Here is a 15,399-nt window from a genome sequence, read left to right as displayed (position 1 = left end):
ACGAACAGATATTGCGTTCATTTAAACAAAACATGAAAAATTTTCTTCTAATTGAAGAATAGTGTCTACCTGGATAGTATTAGCAAAATCTAAAGAATTTGACGAATCTTAAACTTAAACGAAACTTAAACTTAACTTAAACGAATCGCAATACCATAAATAAAATTAGGGCTACCCTCAAATATCTAGAGTGGTCATTTCTGTCTAACTAAAGACAATTTGTAATTCGAACAGTATGTTTTATTTATCATAACTTAAAAGAAAAAAGCAGTCGCAGTACTAATCAAGCTTACAAAAAAAAGTTGCTGAAAATAAGAGCGGAACTACGCTATGCTCTTTCTCAAACCCTTCAAAGGGCTATTGTAATTCGCTCTTTACTGAAAACGGCATGTATTTTGCCGTTGTAATATAAAACAAGAGCTAAGAGACCATATGGCACTTGTGACGAGGTCAGAAGAGCCAAGAGCTCATATGGTATGAGCTCTAGCAAAATTCTAAGAATCAATAAATTTCTTTAAAAGGAAAATCAGAGGCTTAATGCCAGTCGGTATGTAAAATAAGAGCTTCGAGTTACGAGGTCCTTGTAAATATTAAAATTCATTAAGATCCGATCACCCACTCGTAAGTTAAAATACCTCAATTATTCTGATTTTTCCTCTCCCTTCAGCCACCCAGATGGTCGAATCGGGGAAAACGACTTTATCAAGTCCATTTTTATAGCTCCCTGACACGCCTACCAATTTTCATCGTCCTAGCACGTCCAGAAGCACCAAACTCGCCAAAGCACTGAACCCCGTCACCTAACTCTCCCAAAGAGAGTGGATCCAGTCTGTATACGTCAATCACGTATCTACAACATTTATAAGCGTTTTCCAATATTTCCGGTTTCCCCCTCCAACTCCCCCCAATGTCAACAGATCTGGTCGGGATTTGAAATAAAAGCTCTGATACATTAGTTCCTTCTAAATGTCAAATTTCATTAAGATCCGGTCACCCGTTCTTACGTAAAAAAAAAACCTCATTTTTCTTATTTTTCCAAATTAACAACCCCCAGCTCCCCCAAAGAGAACAGAGAACATTACCAATTATGTCAATCCCGTATCTATAACTTGTGCTTATTCTTCCCATCAAGTTTCATCCCGATCTCTCCACTCTAAGCGTTTTCCAAGATTTATGTTTTCCCCCTCCAACTCTCTATGTCCCCGGATCTGATTCGAATTGAAAACGGAGCATCTGAGACATAAGATTCTTCTATATATATCAAGTTTCATCAAAATCCGATCACCGTTCATGAGATTTTCACGTTTTCCAAGAATTCCGGTTTCCCCCTCCAACTCCCTTCAATGTCACCGGATCTGGTCGGGATTTAAAATGAGAGTTTTAAAGCACAAGATCCTTCTAGATATCAAATTTCTTTAAGATTTGATCACCCGTTTGTAAGTTCCAAATACCTTATTTTTTCGAATTACTCCCCCTCCCCTAACTCCCCCAAACAGAGTAGATCCGTTCCGATTATGTCAATAACGTATCTAGGACTTCTGCTTATTTTCCCCACCAAGTTTCATCCCGATCCCTCCACTCTAAGCGTTTTCCAAGATTTTAGGTCCCCCCTCCCAACTCCCCCCCAATGTCACCGGATCTGGTCGGGATTCAAAACAAGAGCTCTGATACAAGATATCCTTCCAAACATAAAATTTCATTAAGATCCCATCACTCTTTCGCAAGTTAAAAATACTTCATTTTTTCTATTTTTTCGAATTAACCGGCCCCCACTCCCCCACAGATGGTCAAATTGGGAAAAATATTTCTAGTTTATTCTGGTCAGGTCCCTGATACGCCTGCCAAATTTAATCGTCCTAGCTTACCTGGAAGTGCCTAAAGTAGCAAAACCGGGACAGACCGACAGAATTTGCGATCGCTATATGTCACTTGGTTAATACCAAGTGCCATAAAAACTTATATATTTCTTAAAATAGTTACATTTGCGACTTTCAGTTTCATTTCATTCAAAAGTATAGAAATCAGATGCCTAAATTGATTTTTAACTATTAAATTTTCAATTTTGGAAGTATTGCTCTTTTTAATATTGACTTATTATATAAATTGATTTTTTTTATGGACGACCAAACCATATTTATTTGTGTAATTCATGTTGGTTTTAAAGCTGGCTTTATTGCTTGTTTCCATCTCGGTCTCAAACATAATAAATACATGAACCATGGTTGTGACTCTCAGAGAATGAATAGTCCAGAGAAATATAGATCTTGTTTTAATACGCATATGCATAAGAAAAAACGGAGCTAGACTTCTATTACCAAGTCCCTGTGAATATTGCATCAACTACGAACCATGGGCCCATTTTTGGAGCTACGCATGCAGCTATGTCCTCTCCGGGGGAAACAGCTACATCCTATCCACGGGGGAAAACCAGAAGACTGCTTTTTTTATCCCTACATCCTGAAAGAATCTGTTTTCACCACCCAGGATGCAATGGTCCAGGATAATTTTCTGCGGGAATGGATCGTCCATATAACGATTTCAATATATGAGTGTCGAGAAACCTTAACTAAAAATGAAACAAGACTTATCAGTTCAAAAGGCATTTACTTTTAAAAGTATGCTCAATAAGCTATAAAACGGTTCGTGGCAACAAACTATAAGCAAGGAGCGACTCAGCCCAACAGTAACCAAAATTCTAAAAAAATGAAGCTTTGATAAGAATAGATACATCAAAAGAATTAACCTTTTATGATTATTCCAACTATATAAAGTTCATTAAGTTTAATGTTACCCATCAAATGCTACGAGCCTGAAAAATTTGCCTGATTTCCCAGAAAGGGGGAAACACTTCTTTTGTGGGGACCAAAGTCAAGCGGTCATAACGAAAATTATACCATCAGATTCAGCATATCAAAGAACGCTACTGTTGAGATTCCCAGCTCGTATTTATAAAAATGTGGAATTTTGCGTTTTCCGCCAGAAGAAAGATCACGGGTACATGTTTACTCTTTTTCCACAGGTGATCGTATTGAACCAGTGATCCTAGAGGACCGGGAGAGAGCTCATTCAAACGGAAATCAAAAGTTGTATTGCCCTTTTTAAATGACCAAAAAGATTGGAGGGCACCTAGCCCCCATCCAACCCCCATTTTCCCCTAAGACATTCGATCAGAATTTAAGATAACCATTTAATTCAGCATAGTTGAAAGGTCGAATAACTGTGCCTTTTGTAATGAAAGCCGTCCATAGTCCTTGGGGAAAGGGCTGTAAGTTAAGGAAATTTTTTGGGGTAATTGTGCACGGGGAGGGATGATTATCCACGCAGAGGAAAGTTTCCGGTGGAATTTTCCATGAAAAATGTTTCACGGGGTGGGGAGGGGGTTTTCTGGCATTGTTTGAAAAACAGTCGAAAATTAAACAAAAAAAGACAAGTGTTTTCAACTGAAAGTAAGGAGCAACATTAAAAATTGAAATGAACAGAAATTATTCTGTATATGAGGGTGGCGGCGCGTTATTCAACCCTCTCTATTTACGCTAAAGCTTGGCTTTCTATCCTGAACCTTTAGGAGCAATTGCTTAATCACAAGGGCTGGCGATTTTGGATGAGAGGTCTTTTAAAGAGCTTTAAGACTTTAGCGTAAAGAGTGAGGGTTGAAGAAGGGGTAGTCCCCTTCATATACAAAATAATTTCTGTTTAATTTATCTTTAATGTTGCTCCTTTCTTTCACTTGGAAAAACTAGTTTTTTTTTTTTTTTTTTTTTTTTTTTTTTTTTTTTTTTTTCAGACAGGAACTTCCAAAAGCAAACCCTTCAGCCATGGCTGCCTATCCCAACCATGCTCAATTGATACTCCATAAGTCCTCCAAATGGAGGTGGACAAATATTTAGCCCTTCCCTCACAGAGGTCGGATAGAGCATAAGAACAAAAAAAAAACATAATTTTAGCTGCAGGTTATGTTTGGCTGAGCTTCACCAACACACCTAGTACCTTGGATGATGGCGAAATAATTTGAAACCGCTTACCCCCCTTCGTAGAGTTCGGATCTAGCGTGGATGCTAGAAAAGTAAAACTATGACCCTATTTCTTACTTCCCATCTGCTTTATTTAGGATCAGGCATCCACTTATGGTAGATATACTGAGGCAAGAACTTAGGGACCATCTTCCTCCTCCCTCGTAAAACTGGAATTATTCTGAATTCTGAAAAGGGAGAATAAAATGTTTAACTGTTGCTTTTAAGTTTTATATAGGCTACTGTCACATAGAATTTTGTAGCCTCTTTCCCCACCCCTGCAGAGGCTGGATTAACCTTTTCGTAAGGCAGAAATAGAATAATGATAGCTGTTACATCTCGTTATATTTAGCCGAGACTGAAATAAGTCTTTTGGTAGGTGTCATGGCGACAATAATTTAGTTACCTCCTCCTACGACAGAGATTAAACTAGGTCAGAGGTTAGTTTAGTAGCATAGAGTGTTTCTTTCTAGTAGATGTACCGATGAAAATAATTAAGGGATTCTCTCCCCGTTAAAGATCGGGCAACGTCCAGACTATCAAATAGGTATGATTATAACACCCAGTCGTTCTTTCAAATAAGTTAGGTTGAGATTCGACAACCCCTTTCGAAAAATGCCCTGATAACAAAAGCTTAGGGTCTACCCTTCTCCTTTACTGAACGAATTGAATTGGTCCCAGACCAAGAAAATCATAGTTGGAATATTTACATCACTTCTGGTTGAATTCTGACAACCCCTTTAAGGGGACATCTTGATAAACAGAATTTAGGAATCTTACCCCTGAGAGATTGGATTGATCCTGGATAATAAAAAGCCACAATTCGGGCCTCATTATTGGTTCTACCAATATTGTAACTTTTGTGTTTTTTTATGTATTGTGGTAAAAAAAAATATTGAACCTTCTTTAAGGTTTGGGCCCCCATCCTAGGGTTGGTCCTTGGCTCTGGGAATGCCTTAAAAGTTCCAAGCAGATCTGCAAATGAAGTTTGGTTGTTTTTTTTTTTGGGGGGGGGGGTTAAAATTGAACATAATTTCGTCTAGAAATTTGTTTCTCAGACCAAAAAGCAGTAAGTTAATGGCTTATCATTGGAAGAGGAAATACCAATAAGGTTATATAAAGAAAATATACTGAGAGACAAGATAGACAAATTACAGTGTTTCAAGTCCATAGTTTTTTTTTTTTATTGTGAACTAAGAGCTATTAATTTAAATTAGATCTAGTGGTATTCACTAAATGAATCACTTATTTTGAAAGTGGCCAATGGATGATTCATAGGCCTATCATATGTATGACAATCAACTCTAAAAGCACCTGCATAGTTGAGTGTTTTGCACTTCGATTAACGTGAATATTTTGCCGTTTTGAGGGCTGAATCCGAGAGAGTTGATGGGTCTGTAGTTAGCGTAGAACAAAGTATATCTCTTTACCATATCTTTTAAGCATATATCAGCGTAGATTATCTTTTTGTGTGGCTCTTGGGTAAAGTAAAGTCATCGTGTTTTTTAAAAGTGGGAATTATTTCATTTTGCAAAAATTTTGTCCCACGTCGCTATGTTACCATTTTGTGCCTCCGGTGTTAGTTCCTCTTTTTGTTCTGGTATCAGAAAACATATCCTGCATTAGGTCAATGATTGAATGTACTTGTCATGTTTTTTTTTTATGGCACTTGGTATTAACCAAGTGACATATAGTAATCGCAAATTCTGTCGGTCTGTCGGTCCCGGTTTTGCTACTTTAGGCACTTCCAGGTAAGCTAGGACGATGAAATTTGGCAGGCGTATCAGGTACCGGACCAGATTAAATTAGAAATAGTCATTTTCTCGATTTGACCATCTGGGAGGGGGAGTGGGGAGCCTGTTAATTCGGGAAAAATAGAAAAATTGAAGTATTTTTAACTTACGAACGGTTGATCAGATCTTTAAAAATTTGATGTTTGGAAAGATATCATATTTCAGAGCTGTTATTTTAAATCCCGACCGGATCTGGTGATATTGGGGGGGGGGACTTGAGAGGGGCAAACTTAAAATCTTGAAAAGACTTAGAGTGGAGGAATCGGAATGAAACTTAGTGGGAAAAATAAGCACAAGTCCTAGATACATGATTGACATAACCGGAAAGGATCCGCTCTCTTTGGGGTAGTTAGGGGGGGGTTAATTCTGAAAAATTAGAAAAATGCGGTATTTTTACGAACGGGTGATCGGATCTCAATGAAATTTGGTATTTAGAAGGATATCGTTTCTCAGAGCTCTTAATTTAAATCCCGACCGGATCTGGTGACATTGGGGGAGGGGAGTTGGGAGGGGGAAACCTAAAACTTGGAAAACACTTAGAGTGGAGGGATCGAGATGAAACTTGGTGGGGAAAATAAGCACAAGTCCTAGATAAATGATTGACATAACCGGAACGTATCCGCTCTCTTTGGGGTAGTTGGGGGGGGGAGGTAATTCTGAAAAATTAGAAAAAATGAGGTATTTTTAACTTACGAACGGGTGATCGGATCTCAATGAAATTTGATGTTTAGAAGGATGGGGAAGTACCCAATGATTTTAGGAAAACCTTAATTAAACCACTGTATAAGAAAGGTGACAAGAGTGAGTGTCGTAATTATCGAGGCATTAGTCTGGTCTCTGTAGGTAGCAAATTACTGAGTAATATGATACTTTTTAGACTGAGACATGCTGTAGACAAAGTTTTAAGGGAAGAACAATGCGGTTTTAGAAAAGGTAGAGGATGTGTCGACCATGTTTTCACTCTTAGGTTAATAATTGGAAAGTCCCTTCGTTGTCAAACACCTTTGGTCCTCAGTTTTATCGATTATGAGCAAGCTTTCGATTCTGTTGATAGAAGAGCGTTAACAAAGGTCTTATCGTTATATGGTATACCAGAAAAATACATTAAAGTGATTTGCGCTATCTACGAGAATAATACTGCTGCGGTTAAGGTAGGAAATGAGGTTAGCAACTGGTTTTGTATTAAATCAGGAGTTAAGCAGGGTTGTGTTCTATCCCCCTTTATATGGATCATTTTGATGGACTTCGTCTTAAGGAGCACAGGAAAGGCAATTGGAGGCCATGGAATCAAATGGGGAGGAAGAACGCTCCTGGGCTTAGATTATGCTGATGATTTAAGCATATTAGATGAAAGTGTGAGCAAAATGAATGAATTTTTAGAGGTTTTACGAATTCAGGGTGCTAAAATAGGCTTGAAAATTAATGTTAAGAAGACTAAGTCACTAAGGCTAGGAATAAGTGAAGATGAACTGGTGACATTAGTTAACGAAAAGATTGATCAGTTTGGGAGCTTCAGTTACCTTGGTAGTATTATTAGTAAAGATGGTGGGAGCAGTGAAGATGTTAAAAGTTGAATAGCTAAGGCTCAGGGTGTTTTTTCACAGTTAAAAAAAGTTTGGAAGAATAGAAAGATAAGTCTGCAAACCAAGATTAGAATATTGGAAGCTACAGTGATGACAGTGGTCAAATATGGCTCTGAAGCATGGGCACTCCGAAAAGCAGATGAAAATTTACTAGATGTTTTCCAGAGAAATTGCCTATGGATTGTTCTGGGTACCCGGCTGACTGACGGTATTTCAAACAATAGGTTGTACGAAAAGTGTGGTTCAATCCCGCTTTCTGGGACTATAATGAAAGAAAGGTTGAGATGGCTAGGCCACGTTCTACGGATGAAGAATGACAGATTACCAAAGACTGTCCTTTTTGGCCAACCGTCTGGGGCTACACGGAAAGCAGGTCGTCCTTGTCTGGATTGGGAGGATGTCATAAATGAAGATTTAAAGGAAATGGGAACTTTCTGAGAGGGTGTAAAGAGGGAGGCTTTAAATAGATTAGGTTGGAGGAGGAGCGTGCGTAGCTGTGTTGGCCTCAGGTGGCTTGGTGCTTCAGTGAGTTATTATTATTAGTAGTAGTTGTATCGTGTCTCAGAGCTCTTATTTTAATTCCTGACCGGATCTGGTGACATTGGGGGGGGGGGGGAGTTGGGAGGGGAAACTTAAAACTTGGTAAACACTAGAGTGGAGGGATCGGGATGAAACTTGGTGAGAAAAATAAGCACAATTCCTAGATACATGATTGACATAACCGGAACGGATCCGCTCTCTTTGGGGTAGTTGGGGGGGGGGTTATTTCTGAAAAATTAGAAAAAATGAGGTATTTTTAACTTACGAACGGGTGATTGGATCTCAATGAAATTTGATATTTAGAAGGATATCGTGTCTCAAAGCTCTTATTTTAAATCTCGACCGGATCCAGTGACATTGGGGGGAGTTTTGGGATGGGGGAACCTAAAATCATGGAAAACGCTTAGATTGGAGGGGTCGGGATGAAACTTGGTGGGAAAAATAAGCAGAAGTCTTAGATACGTGATTTTAGATACGTAATCGGGACGGATCCGCTCTATTGGGGGGGGGGGGTAATTCTGAAAAATTAGAAAAATGACGTATTTTTAACTTACGAAGGAGTGATCGGATCTTCATGAAACTTCATATTTAGAAGGACCTCGTAACTCAGATCTCTTATTTTAAATCTCAACCGGATCCAGCGTAATTGGGGGGGGGGCAGTTGGGGGGACCGGAAATCTTAGAAAATACTTAAAGCGGTGAGATCAGGATGAAACTGGATGGGAAGAATAAAAACCTGTCTAAGATACGTGACTGACATAACCAGACCGGATCTGCTCTCTTTGGTGGAGTTGGGGGGGGGGGGGGGTAATTTTGAAAATTGAGGTATTTGTAACTTACGAAATGGTGACCAGATCTTAATGAAATTTGATATTTAGAAGGATTTTCGGCTTTGAAGCTCTAATTTCAAATTCCTACCAGATCCTGTGATGGGGGGGGGAGGGGGGTTGGAGGGGGAAACCGGAATTCTTGAAAAACAGGAAAATTGGGGTATTTTTATCTTACGAATAGGTGATCGGATCTTAATGAAATTTGATATTTAGAAGGAATCCATGTCTCTTATTTCGAATCCCGACCAGATCTTTGAAATTGGGTGGAGTTGGAGGGGGAAATCTTGGAAAACACTTGGAGTGGAGGAATCGAGATGAAGCTTGGTGGATAGAATAAGCAAATGTCCTTGATACGTGATTGACGGAACCGTACTGGATTCGCTCTCTTTGGGGGAGTTGGAGCAGGGGTTCAGTGATTTGTCGAGTCAGGTGCTTCTGGACGTGCTAGGACGATGAAAATCGGTAGGCGTGTCAGGGACCTGCACAAATTGACTTGATAAAGTCGTCTTCCCAGATTCAACCATCTGGGGGGCTAAAGGGAGAGGAAAAATTAGAAAAAATTAGGTATTTATAACTTACGAGTGGGTGATCAGATCTTAATGAATTTTGATATTTAGAAGGACATCGTGACTCAGAGCTATTATTTTATCCTGACCGGCATTAAGCCTCTTATTTTCCTTTTAAATCAATCTATTGATTCATAAAATTTTGTTAGAGCTCATACCATATGATCTCTTGGCTCTTAGTTCTTCTTGCCTCGTCACAAGTGCCATATGAGCTCTTATTTTTTTTTTTTTTTTTTTTTTTTTTTTTTTTTTTTTTTTTTTTTTTTTTTTTTTTTTTTTTTTTTTTTTTTTTTACTACAAGCCAAAGACTCTTAGAGTTCTTGTGAACAACAAATACTGTTGAAGAAAAATGTTGGTTGTCTGTTTTAAAATTAACATCAAAAGGCGAATGGTGAGCCCATGAACTTAAATTTCGTGTTCTATAATCTTCCACTTTTTTACATGTTGTTTCGCAACTTTTAGGTTGACTTTTACTCCTTAAAGTGACTTTATCCCTAATTGCAGATTGCGTAGATTTATTTTTTACTGTCAAATCTTGATCAAGTTCAAAACAATCCGTTGATGTTTCTTTTATTAATGATTCCAGTTATACAAAAATTCAGCAGCGTACAGCTCGACATGAGCTATTTTCTCCGTCAACTGGCAGCATTCTATCAACAACAGAGACATCTGTAAAATTCAAAATGATACCAATAGAATTTCTTCTTGGAACAACAACAAAATTGAAAGATGTAGTTGTTTTGGGATTTTTAACCCAGCTAAAGGAAGGCAAATTTTACTTGGAAGATCCTACAGGAAGTGTTCCTATCGATTTGTCAAATGCTGTTTTTCAAGCTGGATTGTACACAGAAGGTTGTTTTGTCTTGACAGAAGGGTGGTATGACAATGGTGTATACTATGTCAAAGGAGTTGGATTCCCACCCCCAGAGCCTGCAAAAACAACAAGGTAATAAAATAAACATAGTTTTGTTAGTCCAAAACCATCTAGTCAGTTTCAATGCGCTTATTATGCAAATTTGGTCACTCCACTCTCTTTACAGCTTTGTAGTTATTCTGGTTCATGACATATTTTTAGACATTTTGGCTATTGTGATCAAAATGGCTATCTCGAAATTTTAAACGAATACCATCGGAAATTTATGTTGGCCTCCGAGGCATGTGTGGCGTTGGAGGGTTGAAGGTGAGGGGAGAGGGGCGAGGGTTCATTACGTGTCTGCAATAATACATTCTTGTATATGATTGCAATGTCACTGTGCTAACAAGATAATCCGCCCTCCTTTTCTAGTAAAATGTATTTGTGAAGAATAGGTCAATTGCATAATTTCAGGTCTTCTCTTCCTGGGATGCATGGATCTTGCCCCCCTCTAGGGACATTTGTGTACCTTTCGATCATTCTTGAGCGAAACGCCTTTCTTGCTCCTTGATTAGTCATTCTTTTGTTCATTTTGTATTTATTTTTAAATATGACTGATTATATGACTACTTCTGCTCATTTTAGGTCTTAAGATTGGTCCTTGCTTTTCTTTGAAATTTTTTTTTTTCTTAAAAAACTTTTCGTTTATAATTATCCATAATAACCACTTTTATCATATGGATCCCATATAATTTCAGGGACGAAACCGTCACCTGATGCTATTGTTTCCTCATAAACTGGGATGTTTTATTTTTAGCTTTTCGACTGTTTGACAGATCGGCTATCGTAAGAACAATGCTCGTTAGTATTTAACTCTATATAAGCAACATTGTTATTTTACGGGATAAGATGACCGAAGTGGCACTCTGCTATGGTGTAATCTCTTGTCTTTAAATTGGCGATTAAATTTAAAATCTCCATTCAAATAAGCTTTTTCTTGATTGATTCGATGTGTCATCCAAGGCTGTAAAAAATGTCACGCATCTGACGCAATCTTCGTTAGGGAAAATGCGAAATTTCGATATTTCTTTTGATAAAAGACTAAGATCTTACTCTTTGGTTCTCAGCATATTGGATTTGAGTGAGCAGTTCTGACCAAGATTATACCCTTTTTAGGATATCTTTGTATCTTTTTCGAAGTTTCGCTTAACCTTCTTTAAGTAACTTATGACAGACATTACGTAGAATCCATGTGCAAGTCAGATTATGTTTATTTAAATTTCTGTTTTTTATTCGTTTTTTTAGAACTCTGGTTGATGTGGGCTATTCTCCACTTACCATTTATTAACAGGAATAGTTAGAGTTTAGGTACGATTCGAACATTTGTCTTGCTGATACGATATGTCTTGTAATATTCGCTTTAGTCTTAAAAGTCGGTTAGAATTTTTTGACGCTGCATTTTTTTAAGCTTTTGACAAATTTTTCCTTTTCCTTGTGGCCAATTCTGAAAAATAATAATTGTCAGTTAAGTCAGTAAAGCTTTGCTCTCGCTATTAAGCATTTTGCTACCAAGTAGAACTTTATAATTAGAATATAATTTATCAAATACAACAAAAGAATTTTAAAAAAATGAAAAAAGCAGACACATTGAACAAAAAAATGTTCCCAACCCAGGGAAGAGCGCGATGGGTTAGGAAGAAGCCAACACTGGACACAAATAAAATCAGTCTATATTATTAAATACTATACTATATACATAAAATGAATAAAGAGATAAATTTTAAAAGGAAAAATAAAATTACAAGAAATTGATGCACCAGAAACAGGAAGATTGTGGAGCTATTCATATAATATAAATAGATGAATTATCCACATACTATTTTACGAAAACAAAAACTAGATGAGCTGAGAGTGATGAGATTATAAAATCAAAATAACAAAATTCCCTTTAGCCTCGTTTTAAAAATATGTTCAAAATCGGATGTGCGAGCCAAAGGTTCTAAGGTAAGTACAGATACTGCTGAAGCATGGTATAAGAACTTTAAAATTAGGAATAGAGAATCAATATTTTGCAAGAGCTTCAGACGCAAGTAATCAACATGTTTATTAAATGATAAAAGAGAATCAAGGTAACGATACGAATTTATTCGACTTATTATGCATGGACTAGCTGGATTTCAAGGAAACCACGTTTTTCGGTAATTCCTTCACACCTCCAAAAACAACACTTCAGGCCTTAGATAGTTACAAGCAAATCAATTATTTAATGAAACCATAGTCACTTTAATGTTTACAGCATTATTATCGAGGTTTCTTCGCTAACAACCAAAACTGCATTATCGGTAAAACTAACAGAAACGCACATATGGTTTTGAAAATGTTTTGATAAAAATTAAAAATAAAGTGGAGTCCTAAAGCAACTATTGAGAAACATTTGTTCTATATTAGTTAGACATCGTTGATAAATAGATCATTATTGGTTAACAGGTTGATTCGTTGTGTCACTTCTAATTATCTTACGTACCACACATTTGTTCAAACACATGCTTGAAAAAAAGGAAAGATGGCATATACGTATTTCGCGTTTCCCCGATTTTAGTTTTATTTGTATAAAAAATATTTGCAGTTTTCTGTTTTTCGTTATTCAACCGAAACTCAGCAATACTGCCAACGTATCTCATTGTGTAGATTTAATAGGAGCGACAATTAGGGGTGTGGGGGGGGGAATTACCCCTAGATTTTGGAAAATACCTTTTTCTTAAATTTTGTTGAAAAAATACTCCCTAGCTTAAAAAATCATTCAGCCGTTAAAAATTTTTATTTCCACTAGGACAGTGGATATAAAACCGTAATAAACTCCACGAGTCGTGTCCGACTTGTAAAAAAGTAACAAAAATGAATATAAGCAGATTTTGTATGCGTTTTTCTAAGTTTGTGGTAAATCTCCCCCCTACCAAAAAAATCTTTTTTTTAATAATCGTCTTTTTTTTTTCTTTTTTTTTTTGAAGAGAAAAATCAGTATTTCAACAAGTTCCATGTACAAAATGAGTTCCACGAGGAGAAAAATCAATGTACAAGTTTCAAAAAGTTGTTCGGAACCTTGACAGTTTCTATTAATTAATAAGTCGCAGTTTTGTAATTCCTTTGAGATAGTCTCTTATCTCAAAGGATCTATCTCATCTTATCTCAAGGAATTATCAAAGGATCTTATCTCAAAGAAATAATGCCCCCTCCCTTGCTGCAAATTGCTACTTACTTGCATGTGGTTTCTCTCAAAGTTTCGGAGCCTTGCATCTAGGAAGATAAGACTGAGATAGTCTTCCTTTGAGATAAAAATGTTTTTTTTTTGTCTCAAAAAAGGAAAGATGGCATTTACGTATTTTGTGTTTTTCCCGGTTTTAGTTTTATTTGTATAAAATAATGTATAAAAGCTATCAATCGTTTAGTTGTAAGTGTCATGAACCTTCATAGTTCCTGTTACTTAATTTTTTGGGATAGTAATTACATATCTAAAAACCACCTTTTAAATACTTTGTGAAGTTTTAATCGTTCTCGTTAATTGGACGTTACTCTTCGTTCTTTTTTCCCAATCATTTGGTATTAAACTGGTGTTAAAATTGAAAATATTTACTTCATATCATATAGTTTGTGAACAGTTACCATTATCAGTAAGAAACTGATTGTGCCACATGTGCAACTGAAATCGAATCCAAAATCCAAAAATGAACTTTTTTGTTGAAGGATGGAAGTTCTCAATTCCATCAAAATCAGCACGATCAATGGGTTGTAGATTCTGCGGCCTTTCAATCTCCCGCTCTAAAATTCTCCTTTTTTAAGGTGGTGAAGTAACAATGGACTGTAAGTCTACCACGTCAGCCTCTTAAACCCTGTAATGGCATTTTGTTCTTTTTTTCAATAATAAATCTACATATCTGTGGATGGAGACATCTCTATCATCATATTTAACATCAACCAAACTTCTATTTGTATCTTACTAGTCAAAAGAATCCATTGAGATGCCGTCATTTGCGCGCATAACATAGGTCCCCTGCACTTGATCTGCATCATTGGCTCCTAGAATGGCCTTTATCGCCCCCAGGGGGCATTTGAGACTTTTCCAGTAGGTGCTGAAATCCTTACTAAGAATTAAAATATATTAATTAAAGTATTGTACTATTGACCAAACTAAATTGAGTTTCGGACAGAGTGGTGGAAAATATCCAGTTGGGGGAGGGGGGCTAGGCCCGTACCCCTCGAGGATCTCGAGATTGCTTCTGTTGTTTCTTATATTTTTCATATTATTTTCCTAGTTTTGGAGGTTTTTTAATTCCCCCTCCCTCGATGCAAATTGTTACTTACTTACACGTAGTTTCTTTCAAGGTTTCAGAGCCTTGCATCTAGGAAACATCAAATAGGTTCCAGATATTTCTGAGGCCAACATTTCTGGACACTGAGAATAGCGTAAATATCTAAATATTCAAAATTCTGACTAAAGAATGTACTACTAAAATAAATTATTATTAAATGAGGGACCACGTTTTTATTCATCACTAACATTCGGATATATTTTAAACAAAATTTCTGAAATATCAAACTAAGGACTCGACGATGTTCTATGATAAATATACACAAATTCGACTGGACTGAAAATGCAACCATAATAAATTACTTTTTGAAACATCTCAGCCTCTTTTTGAATTACGTCTTTTTTGGGCCGGCGAGAAGAACGAGTCATAGGTCACGTTTCTTCTGTAGTTTCGAAATGTTTATCTTACTTTCAAAATCTGGGCTGAGTTTATTGTGTCATTGTATTCAAATCCAACCGTTCCAAAGCGGAATTCCTTATTTGATAGTTGGAAATACCATGATCTGTTTTATGCATTATTTTTCAATCAGTCTTGGACTTTTGGGTATTAACTTCTATTTTACGAAGAAACACCACTGAAAAGGAATATCATAAAAAATAAAATTGAAATATATCTAAACTCCTAAATACTAATTAGGATTTTTTTAATGTGTAGGGAACACTTTTAGTTTAAAAAGGGAAGGGGATTTAAAAATGTCATTGCCCAGAAGTGCTAGTTTGTTAGTTTGAGTAGGTGCCCCCTCCACCGTAAAAATCAGAAATTTTTTTTAAGTTTATGCAGAACGACATCTTCTTCTTTACCATATTTTATAAATCTTTATTGCCATTTTTATCCATTTTTGTAATATTTTTGCAACA

At 36.7% G+C, this 15,399-nt stretch overlaps 1 protein-coding gene across 2 annotated transcripts in view; it reads left to right on the top strand.

Moving 5' to 3' along the window:
- Window positions 1-15,399, top strand: part of LOC136029154 (DNA polymerase epsilon subunit 2-like) — a 96,934-nt gene that overhangs the window by 19,590 nt on the left and 61,945 nt on the right. For both annotated transcript variants that reach the window (XM_065707248.1, XM_065707249.1), the window contains exon 4: window positions 9,909-10,268. In XM_065707248.1, coding sequence (XP_065563320.1) covers window positions 9,909-10,268 — 360 coding nt within the window. The remainder of the gene's footprint in view (window positions 1-9,908; window positions 10,269-15,399) is intronic.

Source organism: Artemia franciscana, chromosome 7 (genome assembly GCF_032884065.1).
Source record: "Artemia franciscana chromosome 7, ASM3288406v1, whole genome shotgun sequence".
NCBI lineage: Eukaryota > Metazoa > Arthropoda > Branchiopoda > Anostraca > Artemiidae > Artemia > Artemia franciscana.
Note: the sequence above shows the minus strand (reverse complement) of the source record. Positions and strands in the feature narration are given on the sequence as shown.